Source organism: Vulpes lagopus, chromosome 10 (genome assembly GCF_018345385.1).
Source record: "Vulpes lagopus strain Blue_001 chromosome 10, ASM1834538v1, whole genome shotgun sequence".
Taxonomy (NCBI): domain Eukaryota; kingdom Metazoa; phylum Chordata; class Mammalia; order Carnivora; family Canidae; genus Vulpes; species Vulpes lagopus.
This window is the reverse complement of record NC_054833.1, coordinates 28,583,752-28,609,287: the sequence shown is the minus strand read 5'-3', so window position 1 is coordinate 28,609,287 and position 25,536 is coordinate 28,583,752. Positions and strand designations below refer to the sequence as shown.

At 38.6% G+C, this 25,536-nt stretch overlaps 1 protein-coding gene across 4 annotated transcripts in view; it reads right to left on the bottom strand.

Moving 5' to 3' along the window:
- OPCML (opioid binding protein/cell adhesion molecule like) overlaps positions 1-25,536 on the bottom strand; it is a 1,019,356-nt gene that overhangs the window by 211,375 nt on the left and 782,445 nt on the right. For all 4 annotated transcript variants that reach the window (XM_041769942.1, XM_041769939.1, XM_041769941.1 and 1 more), the window contains one exon: positions 412-644. In XM_041769942.1, coding sequence (XP_041625876.1) covers positions 412-644 — 233 coding nt within the window. The remainder of the gene's footprint in view (positions 1-411; positions 645-25,536) is intronic.

Genomic DNA, 25,536 nt, shown 5'->3' with positions numbered 1-25,536 from the left:
AACCAGTCATCTGTCACATAACTTCACATCAAGGTTATTAACTTCTTATTATGGGATAATCCTATGAAAGGTAACTAAAAGGCACTGAGAATAGTACTATCCCTATTTTTAAATATTTCTTGCCCAACTCCAGGGTACTAAGTAACTTAACGAAGTTCAACCAGTGCATGCCAAACAACTTATTAATAAGAACAGAAGGACCACAGATAAAATTGAGAAACTGAAGATATTCGGTATTTAGTCAAGAACCCAGAAGATGGGAAGGAATCCAGAACATAAAACTCAATATTGACATTCAACAGAGGAAAATGCTTTTCATGTTTTCATACACAAGTAGAACCAGAGACTGAGATTATGTGTCCCCTCCATCACTGGCAGGACCACTAACCCCCAAATCCAGCTGTGACTCACCTTGCACTATGAGGTGAACCCGGGAAGTTTTAGGGTGGTTGTCTGTCTGCACGGAGCAGGTGTACGGGCCCTCATCATACACATCCACGTTCTGGATCATGATGCTGTACTGGGTCGGTGTGTTGACCAGGATGATCACACGAGGGTCTATGGACCACTTGTCATTCCCGGCATAGAGGATGGTGCTGCGGTTTAGCCAGGCCACACGGGTGACTCGATCATCTATGGTACACCTGTGAGTGAGGGGGGCGGGGGAGGGGAAGGAGGATGTGGGGAAAGGGAGGAGGAAAAGGGAGAGGGAAACATTGAGGAAGGCAGGTGGGGGAGGGAGGAAGAGAGGGTTGAGAGACTGCATTATAAATGTGGTTGCTGTATTTTAAGGATTAAATGAAACAACATAACCCAGTGCTAAAAGGAAACAATCAATAATTGATGAAACTTCCTAAATATAGGGTAACAGTGGCCTGAATCATCCTGAAGAACCGATGATACAAAATCATTTCTATTTGATTTAGGAGCGTATTATGTGAATATCTTTGCTGTATATTTGCTTTCCATCTTATTTTTTCCCCCAGGCTTATATGAAAATTAGTTTATATTTCTTGAGCACATTTACCACCTTGTGGGAGAAGTGGCCCAGGGGCATAGGGGCGAGAAAGTGGATCAGTATTTCAAATAGGTCACAGATAATCCACAAAGCAAATACCTAACTTGTTAGGTGAACATATTTTCGGCCAGCCCTCCCTGCTATTGATAATCTCCTTGTACCCCTAAGCTACCCAAAGACTGCAAATTACAATTTATAACACAGATTGATAAAATTCACCTTAAAAATTCACCTTAAAAATTCAATTTTTGAGGGAGTCATGGCTACCTCTGAAGATGTCAGCAGAAGGGAGAAGAAAATGGTCAGGCCCAGTTCTTCCCTTTATGGCCAACCTCCCTCCCCCCTACCCCCCAAGAGAACAATGTGGCTGATATGACCTTGGTCATCATCTTGGTCAAGAGCTGACCTCTGCCCCCTCAAACCCTACATCTACTCTTCCCTACAAGTGGAAGCTATGAAGGCAGGTGGGATTTGTTTTTTGGTGTGTATGACTTGCAATCTCTCAAGTTTAATGCAGAAATAAATATGCCTGTTGGTCAGAAAGAAAATGTGCATATGTGGATCAGGATCTTATAATCTGTGGGAAAAAATAGAAGAGGGGGGCACCCGGGTGGCTCAGTAGGTTAAGCATCTGACTCTTGGTTACAGCTCAGGTCATGATCTCAGGGTTGTAAGATGGGGCCCCGAGTTGGGCTCCCTGCTGGGCATGGAGCTTGCTCAAGATTTGCTCTCTCTCTCTCTCTCTACCCTCCTTGGCCCATCCCAGCTGCTCGCATACTCTCTCTTGCTCTTAAAAAAAATTAAGAGGGGGACCTGGGACTTGGGTGGCTCAATTGGTTAAGCATCTGCCTTCCCCTCAGGTCATGATCCAGGCTCCTGGGATCGAATCCTGCATCAGCCTCCCTCTCTCTCTCTCTCCATCCCTCATGAATAAATAAATAAAATCTTTTAAAAATTCAAGAAAATAAAGAGAAGATAATCACCTATAAATGTAGATTGCAAAGATGTAGTTGAATGGCCCCAGATATGCCCACCACTCACCACTCCAGTATGAGCCTGAGTTGCAGTATCTGGGCAAATAAGAAGGTGCAATTATACCTGCATTGATTTCTCTCCTGAGCAAGAGGAATGAGGCCCACCTTCTGGGCACAAGGAACACAAATCCAGCATCTCCACATGAGAAAACAGAAAAATACATTGCCATATTTCATCAAATCCGATCCCATTTTGACCAAAATCAGAAATCCTTCTGACAAAGCTCAGGAGATGAGAACACAAAAGATGCTGGCAATGGAGGAGAGATCACGCACATTTGGACCCGCTATCTTCCCCTTAGCAAAGTGGCCAGTCTGACCCAGCCTGAACGGTCATGGGAGCAGAACAATCCTGGAGCACTAAAATGACAGCTCCTGTTGAAAGGGGAGTGCTCAGCCTAGCAAAGTACTCTGTCTAGGGCACACGGAAATAATACTAGCTTCCAATCACACAAGTCTTCTTAGGTACAGGTCCTGGCAACCTTGGGTTGGGCTGATAATTAGATGCTTTCAAAGGACAGCAGGAAAGAAATGTCTCTCTTGTAAATTTTCTTTATTTGCTGTTTGTCAGACTACAAGAATGAAATAAGCATGTTTTAACATGTGAACAAATGAGGTCCTTAATTTGGTAATACTCTGGTTTCTTCCGCATCTCACTCCTTACATATTCACATATATAAAGGCTGTGTTGATTTATTTACCTGAAATAGACTTCTATTCTGATATTCCTAGAAGCAGGTTTTTGGAAGTTGAGCACAGACTTCTCTGAACACCAGTAGTTTTGGGGAGCCAACTGCATTTGCCATTAGATCCTGATAATTCAAGTGTCATGGAGTGATTGCCACCTTTACGGGTGTATCATGGTGATAAAAAACATAAAATAACTGAAGTCATGCTGTTTCCTCCATGTCCCGGAACCCTAGCTTCACTCTCTGTGCAGTTTTTTCCTTCAATAGCAACTTTCCATTTCCCTTATGAAGACCAGAAAGCCCACTCTACACTTCAAAAAGCATTTATTAGGGGAGAGAAAAAAAAAGATAAACACATTCATTCACTCTCAATTGCAAATGACTGATAAGGGTTAGTGTGCAATCTTTCTTTATGACAGCTGTGTTTTCATAAACACCAAATCCCTGTTTGAATAACTCCTAAAATGAAGTTCTAATTGTGCAATGCCAGGAACTGGCAAGCCTGGAAGTGGATGGTAAATTGGGACAGAGCAAAGGGAGTCACCTTCTAGTCCCTAGAATCACACAAACCCAGGTGACATAGTGCAAACAAATATTCTTGCTTTTTTATTTTGGTCAATTATGTAACCTCTTGCCTATTTTTAAGTTGATGTAATTTTTAAAATTTAAGTTAAAATGATGCATTTTTGCCCTGAAGAGAATATTCACATTCTAAACTTAAACTGCCAAAGTATTCAACAAAATTTAAATGCAATAGTAACTTGATTATCTAGTTTCAAAATTCATGGACAAGCTCTTTTTTATTAGTCATAAAATGTGCATTATTCCTTTTTAAAACTTGAACTTGTGTTTCAAACATATGTCCTCTGCAGGATTTTATCTTGATGTAATATTTCACGCTTAAAAATCTTTTATTGATCAGCTATCATATTTATTTGCAAATATAGAGAAAGATTGAAGTTGAGATTACTTTTATGTTCTGTGATCATAAAACTCTGAGTAATACTATCTTCCTTTAGAATGAGTTATCATTACAAGGACAATATTGATAAAACAACATAAATATATTGTCCATGTTTTTTAAGTATAATTAAACATAAAATATAAACTTTTTTAGAAATATAGTGAGGTAGATAGGAATTTCAAAAATTATACCTTGAATAAATATCATTACTGCTAGAATGAGAGAGAGCTCAGGATTAATTCAATTCCTATTTTTGTTTGAGAGGAATCTAGTTCACATATCTTGTAGAGCAGTGCCACTCAATTCTTTGAATCCCTTCCAAGATATGTGCCAACCATCACATAGTAATACACCTTCAAAAATTATTTTAATGATCTCACAGCGGACAATTCAATTAGTTCCTCCTTCAGTTTCTTTCAAAGCAATGAATTGAAAAATACCTGACTTGCAAAGGGCTTTGTAACTCAGTATTAAGTTCATTCAATTTCACAATATCTGGACAGTATACTGCTAACATTTTACCAGATCTTATCAAATGACTCTTAAAGATGTGTTTCTCTTCACTTAGAAGCACCTTGTTTAACCCAATACACTTAGAAAGGTGGGTAAAATTGAATGCTGTTTATTTTACTATGCCAAATCACATTGTCTTCTGCCAGAAAATACTTCTTCCTCCCTCTAATTCCAAGATAGAGAAGGCATCGCTTTGCCATTAATTTATTACTGATGAAGTGACGTACCATTACCTTTATTATGTCTCTGCTTACTTTGGTGAGGCTTCCCTTCAAAGGAGGTTCTTTTTTTTTTTTTTTTTTTTAATAATAGTTGGATGGTAAAAATGAAAGTAAAGGTTAATTCTTTCCTGGATTGCTTATAAAATGGGGATAGTCAGAAAGGAGAACCAGAATTACAATTCCATCTCAGGCACTTCCTCAGGCAGACTGATTTAGGAAATCTGAGATCCTGAATGTATTCTCTTAAAACTTTCATTGTGCTTATATAAGACCTACAACTGCAGGTTGGAGTTCATGTAACTCAGAATTACCAGGGAGTTTTGCAGGGACTGACCCTAAAACAGGTTGGTCCAAATCTATCCTCCAGAGGTAAACATACTCTCAGCCCCTGGCTACGCAGCCGTCGGGAAGCCTTGTGTACTCCTTGGGTGGACATACCGAGACAGGGGCAGATGGATGTTGCCCAATTTACCTGCTCTTAAACCTGGGCCACATTAGTGGGCATGTGGGGGAAACTGGATAAATCTATCTTTCTGAATGGAGGAGAGCTGGTTCATGGAGTCAGTTCTAGAACCTAAAGAATGATAAAGACACTTGTGAGAGTAATGATACTGGTTGAATGAAAAGAAGAAAACATAACAGGAAATAGTAGGAAGAAGGTTCAGAGAAGAACTTTAAAAAAAAATTAAGTGTACTTCCAAATCTGGCTCTTTTCCTGCTGTTTATGGCTATGTTGGACTCCCAGAAGCACACAGAGGAGAAATTTTTATGTTAAATAAGGGCATCCAGGAAGAATGTCAAGAAACATTAATGACAACTTTCTAATTTCTTGAAAACTCTTTAAGATCTCTAAAATTCTTACCTTTAAGTAAATCCTACCTACTGGTCCTCGATAAGATAGAACTCATTACAATTCTACAGTAATGTCTACAGTTACATAGTGCTTATGGTTACCCAGAACGGTTTAAGAACTTTCCATATATGAAATCACTTGATCCTCTTAACCACCCTTTGAGTCACACTCTATTATTCTCACACTTTATAGATCAGGAAACTGAGATGCCAGGAGGTTCAGGACTCTGAACAGCTGGTACAACGAGAGCAGGGAACTTACACCTATGAAGCGTAGAAGAATTCTTGCACTTATGGACTGTGGTCTTCTCCTCAAGAAGAAAGTGCCTGTGGCTCAAAAATCTAACAATTGGATCAAGCATCCAAACCAATCTCTGTCATTATCTAATTGTTTTCCCACAAACTCAGTTTTCACACAGTATGGTACTCAGTATTTATTTTCTCATATGAGATGAAATAGCTTAGGAGAACAGGAAAGAAATTTGAAAATGACTTTAGTACATCCTTAAACCTCTAGCTATTTGTCAAGAGTGGAAATACTCAGAAAGGGCAAAGAAATGCCCGAAAGCTAATGGAGGAAAGGAATCTTGCAGATCAAGTTGTCCTTTCTGACTCCACTAAATATGGAACTGGGGTTAAGATGCAAGGTCATTTTGTTTTATTTTGAGGAGGAGATGCTGCTAGAGGAAATCCATGCTTTCAAGGGGTGGTTCTCAAACTTCACTCTGCATCAGATTCACTCAGGGAGTGCTTTGAAACACAGATTGCTGAGCCCAGGTTCCAACTGCTTCTGATTCAATGGGTTGGAAGTGGGCTGAGAATTTGGTTTTTTTAAGTTCTCAGGTGAAGTCCAGTCCATGCTGCTAGTCTGGGGACTCCTCTTTGAGAACCACTGCCTTTAAGAAATCAGACAAGAGGGAAGTTGGAATTTAATCAAAATAATAAAATCTTCCTAAAAAGTGAAATCATCCAGCTTTAAAGGTTTTGCTTGTGTTCTTTATGTTTGCTTTCATTTTTATAGTTTACCTCTGAAAAAATAAAATTAAATTTAAAATTACCCTGATTTACATAACAGATATTCAATCAATATCTAATGTACACAAGACAATGTTGCAGGAGCTGAGAATGCTGGCTGGCAAACAGACAAAGGTTATGGCCCATGAAGCTATGTCCAGTGAGACAATGAAAGCATATAAGTAAATAAGCATCTTAGGTTCAGAGAATGGCAAGTGGTGAAAGCAAAGAAGGTTAAGGAATGATAAGCGCCAAGGGGCCTGGGAGTATATTTGAGACAGAGGGGTCAGGAAATACCCTCTGGGGCCTGCACACTAGATGCTGAAGTTTTTACAATCTTAAATCTGAACATAATACAATGCATGTCAGAAAACCTTATCTAACCCAAAAATAAAAGTCACATCTCAATTATATACACAGATAGCTGTAGGAACATTTAGATAATATGGGTAACTAGAGAACAAGTAATTAATTAACTAATTAATTAATGAGAACAAGTATTGTATTTTATTTATTCATTTATTTAAGAGAGAGAAAGAGAAAGCGACAGAGAGAGAGAGAGAGAAGGAGAGAGAGAACACAGGCACACAAGTGCAGAGGGGAGGGGCAGAAAGTCTTAAGCTCCACACTAAGCAGAAAGAAGCTTGACACAGGGCTCAGTCAAGAGACAGAGACCCAACCGACTGTGCCACTCAGGTGCCCTGAGAACAAGTATTTGAAACCAGCCTCACAAACAGTGTCTCTCCTGTATGGACACCTCTGTTGATATGAGTGTTCAAAGAATTGAAAACTGGCATTTTGAGAAACTGAAGTTAATCAAAAAATTCCTTTATATTCCCACCCTTCTTATTCTTAGGGATAACACCTAGAATACTTTGCATGCCTCTCTGCCTTAATGAGTAGACCGTAGTGAATAGGGTTTAACCTTTAATACACACTCATCATTCTAAACCTCTACTCTTTTTGTAATGCATTGTTACTTTAGAAGATCCTGGACTTCTTCATTGAAGAATATACGGCATTGGATTTAATTATTTATGCACTTGGTCTGCACATACCACATGGATAAGAACTCTATCAATAGTCTTCATTTTATATCATCAGTGCCTTCGAGAGTACATCTGACATCTAGTAGGTGATTGGATCATATTTTATAACGATTAGAAGGCGTAAGACAATGCTTATCAAACTGATATCAAAAGAACCCACAAAGATTACAGATAATGATACGGCATTATATATTTGAATGTTGCTATGAGAGTAGACCTTCAATGTTTTCACTATAATAAGACATGCAAATTATGTGATGGGATGGAGGTGTTAGCCTTTGCGAGGTGGTAATCGTTTGCAATGAATGAGTGCATCAAATCAACATGTTGTACACCTCGAGCTTAAAAATGTTATATACCAGTTGTATCTCAATAAAGATTGAGGGGAAAAAAAAAAAGAACCTACAGAAGGTGAAGTAGATGTCCTTGGAGATATTTGTGTGTGTGTGTGTGTGTGTGTGTGTGTGTAAGTTCTGTACACACAGAACTTCCATAGGTTCTTTACTTGTATTTTTTAATTAGTGTTTTCATTTATTATATCAGAATATAATATTCTGAAAAATATATATGTATATATTTTGCATGTGGTGACCACAATTTGATTTAAATGTTCAGATTTAAATGTCTATTATTACAATGGCATCAAAGAATACTTCTGTTGCCTCAGGCTAATGAGAAAATACAGAGGCAGACTTAGGGTTCAGTAGTACATTTCTGCCAAGGAAAGCTGAGGATGCCAGGGTCCATGATAGTAACAAAGGTTCTCAAAAGTCGGAATGAAACCATGGGCACTAAAGATTAAAAAAAAAATGTTTAAAAAAATTTTTGGGATCCCTGGGTGGCGCAGCGGTTTGGCGCCTGCCTTTGGCCCAGGGCGCGATCCTGGAGACCCGGGATCGAATCCCACATCGGGCTCCCGGTGCATGGAACCTGCTTCTCCCTCTGCCTATGTCTCTGCCTCTCTCTCTCTCTCTCTGTTACTATCATAAATAAATAAAGATTAAAAAAAAAAATGTTTGAAACCATGGGCAGAGAGAACTCATATGGCACATACTGAAGTCAAAAGTGATGCTCTGGCAGTAGTCAGTTCCATATTTACATTGCAACGTGGAAATTAATTTTAATATTAATTTTAATAAAACATCATCTGCTTTGTTAAATTAATGTTGTTAATTTTAGTAGTTATGTATGTGTGTGATTTATGATTTTAGAGTCATGTAAGTGTATAAAGGTTGAGGGATTTATACCTAATTTTATGATATATATATATATTTTTTTTTTTTCTTATTTACTACTGGGAATCCCTGAAACCTTGTCTCTGTCCACCCCTGTCCTCTATCTTTAAAATGGCCTTCTCGAGAGTACCCAATTTGAGAAATGCTGATAGGGTTGAATATGAAAGCTCCAATACGCATTTTCCTTTAAAATTTTTGTTTCTGCTTTTGAATATCTTTGCCTTTTACATAAATTGAGTTAATTGAATTTCAGTTAAGGACCTTTCGTATACCAAAACATATTAATAATATCAGTTTGAAAAATGGTAGGAAGAGGATCCTGCTTTAGAGAATTCAAAGACCAATAACAAATGACTTTTTTTAAAGGAGAGGAGAGGAGGCAAACCAAAATGAAATATTTGCACCTCAATTCCCAAGGTATTCTAAATTGCACAAAGCTGTTCTCCTGGGAAGCTTTAACTACTCGGTTATTTCCTGAGTTACAAATACAGCCAACTCTAGAGCATCAACAAGGACCCTAAATTATGTAAGGGAAACTTTATGATTCAGATAGTTGAAAATTCAATGATAGTAATAACTCTGCTAGAGCTAATATTTGCCGATAAGGTATTGGCGGAGAATATACATATGAGAGCTTCTGCAGAAGAGTTGGTCGGGGTGGGGGGTTGGCTTAGAGCTCCTTAGAGAGGGTCTGGTATGGAAATATTTTAGTCCAGCACGAGATGGACTTTGAAGGCTGACAGATCCGTGACATCTGCAGATTGTTCCTAATTGGAAGGTGGTGCCACACTAACAGCAGCTGGAGTCAGAGAGTCACATTAATACACAGAGAGGGTGCATGTGTGCATGTGTGCATGTGTGTAAGTGGGGGAGGGATATCATCCAGAGAAAAGGAGAAAACAAATACAAATGCATGCAGGATGGGTCCCTCGAGAAAACAGAGCATTTCAAACCAAACTAAGGAAGGTGTGGGGGATCCTGAAAATGGTGTCACCTGAAGCAGAAAATCAGCTGCAGGATGATGATGTGTTGTGGTTTCAGCCATGACCGATGATATATGAGTCCATCAGAACAGTGCTCATTGTGTCCCCAAGCAAGCCAGGGGAACATCCCTTCCCCACAAGCACAGTGAGGGCTCTACCTGAATGCAGAAAGCAACTTCACACACCTCACCACCCAAGTGAGGCAGCCAGACAGAAGACAGTTCAGAACAGAGCATCTGATAGGATGAAGGAAAATGAAGGGAGTGATTTATGTGGAAAGATGGCTCTGCAGAGAGGTGAAATTGCTTACTCCCACAAAAGGTGGTTGAACGGCAGGGCTGTGGGAGGAGAGAGGAAGAGAATTCTTACCATGATAGCAGAAGGCAAAGCATAGGGTGGCTAAATGTAATTATGAAAAGAAAGGGTCGGCAGAAAGGCAAGAGAAAGCTCTTTGAACAAAATAATGAATGATTGAGCTGGCTTCTCCCCAGACTTCAAATTATTCTGGAAATTCACAGTGTATTGGGAAGATAAGTATACCGACTTCCCAACGAGACAGAGATAAGGCCAAAATAAAGATGGCAGCCAAAACCAGCAAAAGAGACCTGTGCTGCCTTCAAAATTCTTATGATCTTAGGTGAATGATTGAATACAAGAGCATTACAGAGATACTCTTCACATTCACGGACATAATAGAAAGTGTAAATTCACCCATTCATAAATATTTATTAAGTTCCTACTAAGTGGCAGACACTCTACTAGGCCCTGTCTCTGCCCTCATGGTATTTTCAAATGGTGGGAGAAATATGCACTCAATCAACTGCCAGAATACTGCTATAATTATTACAAACTGAACTGGGGTGGTGTCTGGGACAGTCAGGTACAGGGGATGGCATGGGAAACCCGCTCGGATACATAGTCTAGAGACGGGCCCTTCTGAACAAGCAACAACTAACCTAAGGTTAAAAACTGAGACAGAACACCAGGCACATGTGCTGGCTAGAGAGCATTTTAGGTGGAGGACAGTGCGGATGTGCAGGCCTTGAGAAAAAGGGTGATTCAGGTAAGGCACAGAATGGATGCTACAGTGGCCCAAGCAAGGCAGATGGGAAATCGGTAAATTCCACAAGACTGGGAGGTACACACCTCTACTGTCAAAGTCTGTATTTTGGGACGCCTGGGTGGCTCAGTGGTTGAGCGTCTGCCTTTGGCTCACAGCGTGATACCAGGATTCTGGGATCGAGTCCCACGTCGGGCTCCCCGCATGGAGCCTGCTTCTCTCTCTGCCTGTGTCTCTGCCTCTCTCTCTGTGTCTCTCATGCATAAATAAACAGGATTTTTTTTTTAAGTCTGTATTTTACTCTAGCTGGGGGGAAATCCTTGAATAGGTTTATGTGGAAGCACACCATGATCTAAGTAACACCTTTTATAAGAAAATGCTGGACTTCCATGGAACAATGAACTGTAGCAGGACAAGAAGCAGAAGGATTATTATATCCCTGTTAGACATGAGAGACAAGTCATGGGACAAGAGGGTCCATAGCCTAAGGAAGGGGTGAAGAAGCCAGAAATGAAGGAAGAGCATAAGGCATGAATGGACAGTGAAGTATTGATGACAATGTTTGCATCCAACATTTTCAAGAAATGAAAACCCTTGGGAGACTCTCATGTCCTTGATGGCCCCATTTCTCTTTTTCATTTTGTTTTTCTGTTGGTTGGTTTGTTTATTTCTTTTAAGACTAGAAACACTTGGGAACTTATTCATTCATTTTATAAATACTTGCTGAACACCTACTGGGTGCTAGGGCTTCAGATTTTTATATGCCCACAAATTACCTGTGCATCTCACTAGTTTACTAGATCTGGGTGGGGACTAACATTCTGCATTTCCAAGTTCTGTAATTGTGCTCATGTGCTAGGGACCACACTCTGCACAGCCTCATTTTAGGTACTAGAGATGAAACTGTGAACAGACAAGGACCTTCCTATATTCCAACACATAACTATATACTGATAAGGCTGATCTGGACAACTGATGATGCTGGAGAAAGGGGAGAGCTCACAGAGAAAAATTACTATAAAGGTGAAAAACTATAGATCTAGAACTTATGAAAAAAAAAAAAGGGTGCTTCATCTGTTGATTCCTAAGAGAAAAAAAATAATGGAAACACAGGTATGTTTGTGGATCCAGTCATGAGAAAACAAGGATGCTACTGAGTGATGGTTTCTATTTTCTCCAAAGGAGAGGACCAAATTAACAGCTGAAGGTAAATGGGAGAGTAGGAGATAGGGGAAGGAGGATGCAAGACAAAGTGAAATAGCTTTTGCAGAAAATGAGGGTAAAATTACTGGGGAATTCTGCTAGGGTCACAGGCTGTGCTGAGCTCCATTTGTAGTTGATGGCCAAGGATTTATCACGACAATACTCTGCCAGCTTTGGAGATATTCCCCAGCACTGTCCTGCTGTAGGCATAGAGAAGGTGGAGGGCGGGTTCATCCAGTGGTGGAGGATGCCAGAGGAGCAAGAGAGAAGAAGTTGAGGATTAAAGGAAATGAAAATAATTGAGTAAAAAAAAAAAAAAAAAAAAGAGGAAGTTAGGAGGGGCTGATGGATAGAGAGAATGGGGTAGGTCTGATGCACTAGAAGAGTTACTAAGGTCCTCGAGTAGATGAGCTGGAATGAAAGAGACTGTACATGAGAGAAAGTAGGAGTACCCAGTGACCTTGTCATTGTGACCCTTGTCAATGAGGGACTAAACCAACTTTGAGGCTGGGTGGAAGACGTAGGTGGATCTTGAGAATATCGAGAAGGATGGTGGGAGTCAAAAGCTTTTTATGTAAAGTGAGCATCGTAGAAATACTATAGTATGAGGCTAAGGTGAGGGCCCTGGCATCAGGGAGATAAGGGCTCTGCTACTTACTGGCAGCGGAACCTAGAACAAGCATTTTGTTTAACCGTTCAGAACCGCATTTCCCCATCTATGAGGTAGGATGCACATATTTACTTCCCAGCATTATTCAATATTTTGAGCCTGAATGAAGTAATGCCAGTGCAAGAGTCAGAATTGTACCCGGCAAATAGTAGGCATTCTTTAAACAGAGCAGGCTCTATTACTACTGTCAAAGAGCTCTGTTGCTTCATTTAGAAAATTATAATTCAACTTTTATTATCTGGAAGTGTGTGCTAATTTAAACAAGTGATACTGAATCCATTTGTCTATCTTTCTAAGGCGTTCTGAAGCCTTCTTCTATATTTTCAAATCTACAAAGAATGATGTTTGCTGCAGGGTTGTTTGAATCCAGTTTTAAGACAGGTTATTCTGCTGGCTAACAGATCGGAAATCAAACGAGATTTACATTTTTAGCGTTACCTAGCAAATCAACCCAGTGCTTTTGCAGTTTACCTCTAGATTCTTTAACTTCTAATAAGATTTCCCCCCTCCCCTTTTTTTTCTGAAACTTTCTCAGTCTTTAGAAGCATTCTGTACTTGACTGATGCAGGGATCTACAATAGGATTTTGTTTCCCTCTAAGGTTTATTTTCTCAGCTAAAGGCACTGAGACAACTTTAACTTTGTATTTTTATCAGGCCTAGTCCACAGTGTGTTGACACAGTGGTTGATGGGCTAGTTTCTAGATTGATGACCAGTGGTTGGTAAAATGCTGTATTTCTAAAAATACATAATTGAGAGATCAATCAATACAATTGTGCACACCTGCAAGAGAATTCGTTTGGCTCACAGGCCCCCCAGTAGCTCACGTGGTGGTGTCCTTGTCTCGGGCAGCCTCACTGTGCAAATGGACAAACCCTCAGTCTGGAAGAACCAGACACCGGAGCAGACTGAGGCACGCAAGCTGTGGTGTTGCTTGAGTACAGGAGAGGGGTGGGGTACTGGGGGCAGGATCACAGTTGGATGGATTGTCTCAGGTCAGGAACTTCAGGGCAACACATTCAATTCTTTTAAGACACATTTACTGCACAGATACTGTGGGACATTAAGAAATAGTGAATGATTATTCAAAAGGCTTCCCTTGCAGTCCAAGGAGACACCATTAGCTGGTGCGGGAGTTTTTCAGAGTCAGTCGTAAGGATGTATCTTACCATAGGTGAAGGACAAGTAAGGCACAGACTTTCACAAATGGTCTCTCCCCAGAGCTGGGCACTGGGCAAGTAATCGCTGCATGGCCATCTCCTAGTCGGAATCTCCCCGTGGCTCTGTGATGCCTTCTTTATTCACCTTCCTTGCAATTTCATTTTAAAAGTACATAAGGCATAAAGCATAAGGCAAAGCCATTTCAGAAGCTGAGAGCCCTTGGGTGAAGAAGAAAAGTGTCTTCACGTCGCTCCTCTCCCATCACCCAGCCCCATGCCCCTTGCCCCTCCGGTCCTTGCCAATGGTGCGGAATTCCACGTGGAGTTGTAAAAGGCAATGAGGGCATTTGCTCTCACACCTGCCCACTTGTCGGAGACAGCTGTTTCAGAGGCTGCCCCGTGGCTGGTCAGGGATGCCTTGAGAAGCCACCCAGAACAATTCACGTTATTTATCTGTCACCTGGCTCCCACTCCACTGTCCCTTCCTCCACATCCTGAGCAGCTTTAAAACGCAGCCTCCCGATTTGTTCATTATGGTCGGCAAAAGAAGTGAGTAAGATGAAATTAAAATGTTTCCCAAGCACACACCATTTTAATTCCATTCAATAGATTATCCTGACATATTTACTCACGGCCATGTCTGTCTCAGTATCATCCATGGAAAAGTATAAATTAAAATTTTAAATTAAAAGCAGAGAGTCTGGGGAGCTTGATATCTTTTTGAAGAATGGAGCAAGTCAGCCACAGGCTCCCAGCATGAGTATCGTGGGAGCAAAGACTCTGGCAAGGCAGAAATTACAGCCCACGGATTTCCCTGCAAATACCTTCCCACATATAATGTAAGGGATCATGGAATCCCAAAGACAGGCAAAACCTCAAAGGTCATTCTTCTTTCTCCAGAACTGTGCATAAACAAACTCCTACCCTTCTGGGTTCAGGTAAAACTTAACAGAAACTGCTGAAGGACTAACTTATTTATGAAACAAAAAAATATGCTGGAAATTGATGAGCTTTTATGCTATCCTACAGGATTTTGATGTAATATAGTGATTAAGAGAATAAATATTTAATAAGAAGTATATTAATTCCATCACAGGACTAGAATTTACCAAACTCCTGGCCCTTTGAGAGCAATTAGTTTTCTAATTTATAAAATGGAAATAATATTTAAAATCATAGATTGTGGTGAATATTAAATAAAGAATCCTTTTGCTATCATCGTTGTTCTGAGATCATAGTAGTTAATAAATGTTTGCTATTATATTTCTGTAATTACTCAAAACTAAAGAATAATGATACCCCAAACATAATAATTTTGACTTTCTCTTAGTGCTCATTTTCCAATGTACACATACATCAGTTATAAAGTTTGGAAAATTAAGTAGGGAATCCACCTTTTTGGATCTCGTCCCATAGACCATGCTGTCTCAAGTTTGGAAATAGAGATTGTGTGTTCAAGTGATTGTGGCTTCACGGCCAACTCGGAGGCCAAAAAGTTTGTTTGATTCATCTTGTGCCATCCTAAACAGACTACACATCTGAACAAAACCTTCTTCGAGTTTTTTAAAAATAAAACCCTCATTAAACAGACAGATGGGCAGGGACAGATGGAGGAGGAGGGATGGGAACTGATATTTTTTCTAGTGCTTCTCCATTCTTACAAGTCTTCTCCTGTAGAATGTCAGCTCTGCCTGTTTAAAAATATATATATCATATATTTTTAATAAGCCAATCATATTTTCCAGAATAGTGGCTTATTATACATATATAGATTATGAGAATGAGCTCCCCTTAAAAAAAATAAAATAGAAGGCAGGCAAGCTCTTTCCTTGGGCCATGAGAGGCCCAGAGAGAGCTGCTCCCTGAGGGCAATAAAGTCACAGGGTTAACTTTGGCAAATGGTTCCAGTGCAGACCCAGAGAGTGGTTGCTTTTAATTTATATCAGCTTGAGTTCTGTGCCACAGGTTGCCAGTCGGGGATAGAGAGGGTAATTCTTCATTTCTGGGACTCTCTGGATTGCTCAGAGGGAACTGAAAGAATAGGAGTCTGACCTGAAAGCAATCTGAATTTCTCTGGCCCTCCTCCCTTTTACTCATGTGTAGTCAAGAGCAAAAACCTGTATGCAATAGTACTCCAAACACTTGTACAAAACATTAATAAGGGCTGCATTTATGTAGCTCAGGATAGAGGAGGATCTTCTCACTTGTTCCTTAGAGAATTTGAGAAGGTATGCCATGAAAACCCAATGTTTCACCATTATGTGGAAGGGCTGAAATTCCTTACCAAGGATTTTAAATGAATAAATGGATAGAGAAAGAAAAGACAGGGGGAGGGGAAGGAAGGAGAAAAGAAGGAAGGGATAAAAAGAACAAAGAGAGAAAAAAGAATAAATCTGTAGCTTGGCTGAAAACATATATAATTAATTTATTTTATACTTTTCAGCCAATGGATGTGCCTTCTTAATTGTGTTCTATTCAGATGAATATGGAAAATAATTATGCACTTTCCAAGCACACGTTGACTAAGGATTCCTGTTATTTTTTTGACAACTCCTTTGTAACACTTCATTACGCAGCACCTAACCCATCTGCTCTTAAAACCCAACCTTCCACTGTCCTTGCCATCCTGGGCATCACACTCTCCTCTTATCATACCCCTCACCTAGCACAAGTCTTAGATAGGCCACCTGTCCGAGGGGAGAGTTTTCTTCCACTCAAATTAACTGTGGGAAAGCAAGCAGAGTCTGGTTAAGTTAAGCCCTAGGGGATTCCAGCAGAGTGGAGAATTACTCCTGTCTCAGTTCATTATAATGAATAATAAAGAGATACTTACATGTGCTTTTTGGTAAATTATTCATCTTGTGCACTGAAGAATCAGGGCAGTAATACGTAAGGGAGACAACTGGTGCATCTGGGCTCCTATAAATACTCAATCTAACACATTTCCAAAGGCCCATCTCTTCCCCCTCATAAAGGATCAGATAGTTGGGGATCTTGGAAATAAGAGGCTTAAACCAGACACTTCCACTTCCCTCTTTGCTCTGTGTGTGCATCTCCCCATAAAGCTGAGGCTGTTTATAACATATTTGTTATTTTATTGTAGCTCCAAAGTCACTTAAAGCAACCTGAGGAGCCCAGCAGGACCTCCACTTTGCTTTGTGCAGCCATCCTCAGGAGGTAATTAGGAAAGTGAGAATTGTTTCCAAACCAATAAAGCTCTTCTAGGGCTCTGCACTCACCATGTTCACCAAAGCCCTGATTCTTATCTACTAAGGGTAGACCCAACCCATCCTGAAGAAGACAACATACTTAGCTTGGTTCTTCACTACTTCCTAGTAGATTTAACTATCACTATTATTAGTTCACGCTTAGAACGAAACAGGCTGAGACATTCTGAAAATGCTCACCAAGAGTTTTGCCATCATTCGTGTGCCAAATGGACAAGGGGAATGGATCAGAGTCTGAGGCCTTAGATTTCACTCCATCACAAAACAAAGTATTTTGCTCTTTTTATGCCTTCAAATGTCAAGTTTTAGAAATAAAAAGTCCTAATTGTCATTTGTCCTGTTGATGCTTCCAATTATTCACACTACTAATAATACAGTTAATGTTTTAAGCTTTTCAGTTGCATTTTGCACCATAAAGACATTTGCTTTTATTCCCTAGTGAGTGGTTTCATCCTATCTTACAGGGTCAGTTAATTGTATACTCATACCTTTGGTATAACTTTAGAGGACATGGGCAAGCTCAGAATTTAGGCTCATAAAACAAAATAAAACAAAGAAATGGGTGATGGTGATTAGATAGTGAAGCATATAGGGAGAAATAGACCAATGAGAGATGGGGGTAAGTAGAATGGACATCAAATATCAGAAAATATCTATATAACTGGTTTCAAAACCCAGGGAAGAAACCATCCAAGAGTAATTTGTAAGCAGAAAGAATCAAGAATCTGGGCAAGAGTTCCAGATGACACTGATGAACAAGAGACCATATTAAGTTGACTCAAATAAATCCAGGTTTATTAGGTTCATTCATGCTACAGTGGGGCCTAGGGAAAATAAGGGGAGTCTGCTATAAAAAGGGAAGAGTGTCCACAGGTGGAACTCACATTCTGCTTGACCATTAGATACTGGGAACTATGAAGAAGATAAGAAGAAACACTTCTCACTAACCATTTAGAAGAATTCTACAAGGGAGAATTTTTCCATCCATACTTTCTTATCTTGTGATGACTTGTCAAAACAGAAATCTTAAATTTTCCCAGAAGCAGAGTTGGGACCAAAAACTGAACTAACCGCTAACTACAAGTATGAGTCCAAAGGATAGTGGTCTCTGTACTTTTGTAAAGCTTCACTCTATTCCTCCCTCCCTCCCCTTTCCTCCCTTCCTTCCTTCCTTTTTTCTCTCCCCTTCCTCCTCTCCCTCCTCCCCACCCCCTCGTTCCCTCCCTCCCTTTCAACCATTAGCAATTTATCCTAAGGCATTCCTTTAACTGTGCTACTTACTTCTACCCTTCTTCAATTGACCGGCATTATGAAAATCTATATTGTAAGGATACAGGCGGTATATGGGTAAAGAGAGTTCTTCAAAGTGTTTAGATAAAGCAGACAAGCTCTGACAAAGCTAGATAATAAACCAGGCCAGGAGGTTTTCCCTTGAAGGAATCTAATTAAGAACAAAGGCAAACGTACATTAACATTCTCCTCAAGGCATCACATTCACCTCCGAAGAAATTTTATTGTTGTAAATCCAAAAGAGAAACCTTAGTGTCAGAGCAAAGAGGGGGAGCAGAAGCAGAGATAGTGAGAGAGGCTTGTAATTTTGCTGTGGGTGGAAGGGCCATCTAGGGAAAGGAAATTCAAAAGCATCTGAAACATTTAAATTTGCAGGAAGCAAAGCCAGGCCCAACAGATGGCCTGGAGGAAACCTGGCATCATCATTCAAGGCTGAACTTTTTTGGCAGGGGGATAGCCCCAGTGAATAATCAGAGTTATTTTGTTTTGTATTTTTTAAATGGAAATAGGCCAGTTTAAGTTGCTGATCTCTTGACAAAGATGAAAAGTTGCCCCAAATCCATGTGTACACTCCAAGAGGCCCAAAGTGGGGTGGCCTTTGTCTTATAAAATTAAATTAATTTCAAAAACACTTCTTGATAACTTTGAGGGGTGATAATGGCTGCTTTTTTATTAAAGTTTATTACATTCTTAAGATCATAATACTTCTGAGTAAAATTTTTCACTTTATATAGATGATTCAGGAAGCTTATGAAAAGGAGTTTATTAAACCAACAAGGAGCTCATTCTAATGTGTACCAGCTGGGTTTTGAAAGACTTTCTAACACTGAGTTGCTATCTACCTCTCTAATGCCTACCCACTGGTCCTAGCTCTTTCTCTCCCTTATAACACAGATAAATCTGGTGTTTCTTCCCTATGGTAATCCTTCATGAACATGAAAGAACTTATATTATTCACTCTAAGTTACTTCATTTTGAGGTTAAGCTTTTTCTATTTAGATTTTAAAATAAGCTACTGCTCATATGTCAGTTCTTGTATGTAGCTAAAACAATATTCTCCAAGAACAGAGACCAAAATGGCCCACTAACAATACAGGGACCAAACCCTGCCCACAACAGGCAAAGAGAGCAACCACAGATGACTGGGCTGAAGGCCAAAGCAGCTCAGCCACAACAATATGATGCACACAACACACATAGGAGACACTTAAAGGGTCAGATTCTGGTGAGCAGGAGGACATTGTGCTGCAGGGCACCACTACAGGACTTCTTCTTGGTAGGGCCACTGCTTTCAAGAACAGGAGACACAGCTGACTGTCCTAACATATAGAAGCAGACAGGAAGAATTAGGCAAAAATAAGAAAACACAGAAATATGTCCCAAACGAAAGAACAGGACAAAATCACAACAAAAGAGCTAAGTGAAACAGAAATAAGTAATATGCCTGATAGAGAATGTAAAGTACTGATCATAAAGATACCTACAGGACTTGAAAAAAGAGTGGACAACTTCCGTGAGATCCTCAACAGAGAGGAAGAAAACAAAAAAAGAACTAATCAGAGAAGAACTCAATAACTAAAATTGAAAATTCACTAGATGGGAGCACCTGGGTGGCTCAGTTGGTTAAACATCTGCCTTTGGCTCAGGTAATGACTCAGGGTACTGTGATCAAGCCCCACATTGGGCTCTCTGCTCAGTGGGGAGGCTGCTTCTCCCTCGCCCTCTATCCCCTGCCTTGTTTATGCTCTCTCTCAAATAAATAAAATCTTCAAAAGACATGTACTAGATGAAATAAATAGTAGACTAGAGTAAGCAGAAGAATGCATCAGTGACCTGGAGGACAGAATAATGAATACTGACCAAGCTGAACAGGAAAGAGAAAAAATAATAATAATAAAAATGCAAATAGACTTAGGGAACACAGTGACACCATCAAGTGTAATAACATTTGCCTTATATTTGCCTTCTCTAACATGAGAAGGAGAAGAGAAAAAAAAATTGAAGAAATAATAGCTGAGAACTTCCTTAACTGGAAGAAGGAAACAGAAATCCAGATTCACAGAGAACCCTCAACTAAATGAGCCAAGGAGGTCCACACCAAGATACATAATAATTAAAATGGGAAAACTAGTGATAGAGAATTTTAGAAGTAGCAAAAGAAAAGAAAATAGTTACATATGAGGGAAACCCCATTAGGCTATTAGCTCATTTTTCAGAAAAAACTTTGCAGGCCAGAGAAAGTGGCAAGACATATTTAATATGTGGGAAAAAAAAAAAAACAAAACAAAAAACAAAACCTTGAAGCCAAGAACACTCTGCAACAGTGCTGTCATTCAGAATAGAAGGAGAGATAAAGAGGTTCCCAGATAAACAAACTTAAAAACATCCATGACCACTAAATGAGCCATATAAGAAATGTTAAAGGTGACTCTGAATGGAAAGGAAAGATCACAAGTAGGAGTAAGAAAAGTAGGAAGCACAAAAGCTGTAAAAGTATATCTATAAAAATCAGTCAAGGGATTCACAAAATAAAAATATAAAGTATGACAACATAAACCTAAAACATAGGGGAGAGAAGAATAAATAATGAATTCAAACTTAACCAACAATCACTTCAATATAGACTGTTATATGCATAAGATGTTACATACAAGCCTAATGCTAACCACAAGTCAAAAACTGGTAATAAATGTGAAGAAAAAAAAAAAAAAGACAAAGGAATCCAAGTATATCACTAAAGAAAGCCAACAAATTGTGAGAATAGAGAGCAAGAGAAGAAAGGAACAGAGAAGAACTATAAAACAATCATAAGACAAGTAAAAAATGTCAATAAGGGCATACCTATCAATAATTACTCTGAATGGAAATGGACTAAATGTTTGAATCAATAGACAAAGGGTGGCAAATGGATAAAAAGCAAGACAGGTTTATATGCTGCCTAAAAGAAACTCATTTCAGACTTAAAGGCACAGGCAAATTGAAAATGAAGAAATGGTAAAGCATTTATCATGCAAATGGAAGAGAAAAGAAAGCCTATGTAGCAATACTTACATCAGAAACATAGACTTAAAAGGAAGGTCTGTAAAAAGAGACAAGGTAGGACATTGTATAATCATAAAAGGAGCAATCTAACAAGAAGATATAGCAACTGTAAATATTTATGCACCCAACCTGGGAGCACTCACATATTTAAAGCAGCTAATAACAAACAAAGAAAATAATTGATAGTAATATAATAATAGTAGGGGGATCCACTTATAGCAATGGATATTATCATCCAGATAGAAAATCAACAAGAAAACAGTGGCATTGAATCACACAGGTGATCAAATGGATCTAACAAATATATTCAGAAAACTCTGCCCTAGAAGAGCAGAATATACATCCTTTTCAAGTGCACATGGAACATTCTCCAGATGGATCACCTATCAGGCAATGAAACAGATCTCCACAAATTCACAATGACTGAAGTCATGCCATGCATTTTTTTTTTACCACAATGCTATGAAACTAGAAATCAACAATAAAAAAAAATGTAGAAAGAACACAAATACATGGAGGTTAAATAACATTCTACTAAATAATGAATGGCTCAACCAAGAAATAAAAGAGAAAATTTAAAAATATACATGAAGGAAAATGAAAATGAAAATATAATGGTCCAAAAACTTTGGGATGCAGCAAAAGGGGTTCTATGAGGGAAGTTTATAGCAATACAGGTCAATTTTAAGAAGTAATAAAAATCTCAAACAACTTAATCTTACATCTAAAGGAGCTAAAAAAATAAATAAATAAATAATAAATAAATAAATAAATAAATAAATAAACAAACAAAACTAAAAGCCAGTAAAGGAAGGAAATAATACAGAGCAGAAACAAACAGAATAGAAAAAAAAAAAAAAAAAAAAAGAACAGGTCAATGAGACCCAAAGCCAGTTTTCTGAAAGATCAACTAAATTAATAAACCTTTGCCAGTTTCATAAAAAAAAAAAACAAAACAAAACAGAGAGAGAGAAAGACACTCAAATAAACAAAATCAGATTAAAGAGGAGAAGTAACAATTGACACCAGAGAAATACAAAGGATTACAAGAGATTATAAAAAATTATATCTTAACAAATTGGACAACCCAGACGAAATGGATACATTCCTGGAAACATAACATTCCAAAACTGAATCAGGAAGAAATAGAAAATTTGAACAGACCAAGTACTAGCAATCAAAATACTCCCAACAAATGTCCAGTACCAGATGACTTCACACATGAATTCTACCAACATTTAAACAAAAGTTAACATGAAGTTTTTTCTCAAACTATTACAAAAATATAGAAGAGGAAGAAAAGCTTCCAATTTTATTCTATGAGACCAGCATTACCCAAGAACCAAAACCAAATAAGAATGCTTCAAAAACTGAGCACTATAGGCCAATATCTCAAGTGAACATAGATATAGAAATCCTCCACAAAATATTAGCAAAATAAAAGGAATAATCCATTAAAAAAAAAAGCATTCACCATGATCAAGAGGTATTTATTTCTGGGTTGTAAGGTGGTTCAACCTTCACAAATCAACCAGTGTGATACATCACATCTATAAGAGAAAGGTTAAGAACCATACAATTATTTAAAGAGATGAAGAAAGAGCATTTGACCAAAGTACAACATCCATTCAGGATAAAACCCTCAGCTAAGTGGGTTTAAAGGAAACATATCTCATCATAATAAGGGCCATATATGAAAACCCACAGCTAACATCATCCTCAATGTGGAAAAACTGAGAGCTGTTCCCCCAAGGTCAGGAATAAGACAAGATGTCCACTCTCATTACTTTTATTCAACATAGTACCAGAAATCCTAGCCACGGCAATCAGACAAGAAAATAAAATAAAAGGCATACAAATCAATAAGGAAAAAGGAAAACATTATTTGCAGATGACATAATGTGATATGTAGAAAACCCAAAAAACTCCACCAAAAAAAACTGCTAGATCTCATAAATTAATTCAGTAGAGTTGCAGAATACAAAATCAATATATAGAAACTTATCACATTTCTTCTATATACCAATAATGACAGAGGAGAAAATAGAAATTAAGAAAACAGTCCCATTTTCAATTGCAACAAAAATAATAAAGCCTCCAGGGAATAAACCTAACCAAAGAGGTGAAAGACCCAGATTCTGAAAACTATAAGACACTGATAAAATGAAGACAACACAAAGAAATGGAAATACAGTCCATGTTCATGAATTGAAAGAACAAATATTGTTTGAATATCTGTATTACCCAAAGAAATCTACACATTCAATATAACTGTATTAAAATACCAACAGTATTTTTCACAGAATTAGGACAAATAATCCTAAAATGTGTATGGAACCACAAATGACCCTGAATAGCCAAAGTAATCCTGAAAAAGAAAAGTGAAGCTGGAGCCTTCACATTCCAGACTTCAAGCTATATTACAGAGCTGTAGTGATCAAGAGAGTATGGTACTAGGACAAAAACAGACACATAGATCAATAGAACACAATAGAAAACCTAGAAATAAACCCACAATTATGTGGTCATTTAATCTTCAACAGAGCAGGAAAGAATATTCAATGGGAAAAAGACTGTCTCTTCAACAAATGGTGTTGGAAAAACTGGACATCCACATGGAAAAGAATGACATGGACTACATTCTTACACCTATACAGAAATAAATTAAAAATGTATTAGAGATCTAACATGAGACCTGAAACTATAAAAATTCTTCAAGGGGACACAGGTAGTAACTTCTCTGACATGGGTTGTAGCAACTTTCTTCTAGATCAGTCTTCTGAGGCAAGGGAAACAAAAGAAAGAAATAAAATATTGGGACTACATCAAAATAAAGAGCTTCTGCACAGTGAAGGAAACAATAAATAAAACTAAAAGGCAACATGTGGAATAGAAGCAGAATTTTGCAAATAAAATATTCAATAAAGGATTAGTATCTATATAAAGAACTTATAAAACTCAACAACCAAAAAACAAATAATTCAATTAAAAATGGGCAGAAGGCATGAACAGACATTTCTCCAAGGGAGACATACAGATGGCCAACAGGCACATGATAAGATGCTCAACATCCGTCATCATTAGGGAAAGACAAATCAAAATACAATGAGATGTCCCCTCACACCTGTCACAATGACTAAAATCAAAAACACAAGAAACAATAAATGTTGGTGAGGATGTGGAGAGACGGAAACCCTTGTGCATTATTAGTGGGAACACACACCGATGGAAATCCACACCTTTTGGAAAACAGTATGGGGTTTCCTCAAAAAATTTAAAACAGAATTACCATATGATCCAGTAATTCCAGTCCTGGGTATTTATGCAAAGAAAACAAAAACACTAATATGAAAAGATACATTCATCCCCATGTTTATTGCAACATTGTTTACAACATCAAGCTATGGAAGCAGCCCAAGTGTCCATGGATAGATGAATAGATGTGAGATATATATATGTATATATTTGTCCACAAAAACCTTGTACAGGGATAGTCATGTAGCATTATTCACCATGGAGAAAGAGCAGAAACAATCTAAATGTCCATTAATTACTATACGATATAATATTATTCTACCATAAAAAAAGAAGGGAATACTAAGATAGATAGATAGATAGATAAAAATGAAGATGATGTGATATATACAATGGAATAATGCTTACCCATAAAAAAAGAATGAAATCTTGCCATTTGTAACCACATGAATGTGCTAAGGGGTGTAATGTTAAGTGAAGTAAGTCAAAGAAAGAGAAATACCATGTAAGTTCCCTCATACATGGAATTTAAGAAACAAAACAAACAAATAAAGAAAAAAAGAGACAAAAAACTAGACTCTTAGCTATAGAGACAAACTGATGACTACCAGAAGGGAGAGGGTGAGGGATGGGTGAAATAGGTGATGGGGATGAAGGAGTGCACTTGTTGTGATGAGCTCCAGGGGATGGACAGAAGTGTTGATATAACACTACTTGTTAGCTATACTAGAATTTTTTTTAAAGGAATTACAAAACTCTTAGGAGAAAAATAGGTGTAAAACCTTGGATTAGGATTTTTTTTTTTTTGAGAGAGAGAGAGAGAGAGCATGAGTGGGAGTGGGGAAGTTGTGGGAGAGGCAAAGAGAAAGAGAGAATCCTAAGCAGGCTCATGCCCAGCAGAGCCGGACAGGGGGCTCCATCTCATGACCCTGAGATCATGATCTGAGTTGAAATTTGGGATCCCTGGGTGGCTCAGCAGTTTAGTGCCTGCCTTCGGCCCAGGGTGTGATCCTGGAGACCCGGGATCGAGTCCCACATCAGGCTCCCTGCATGGAGCC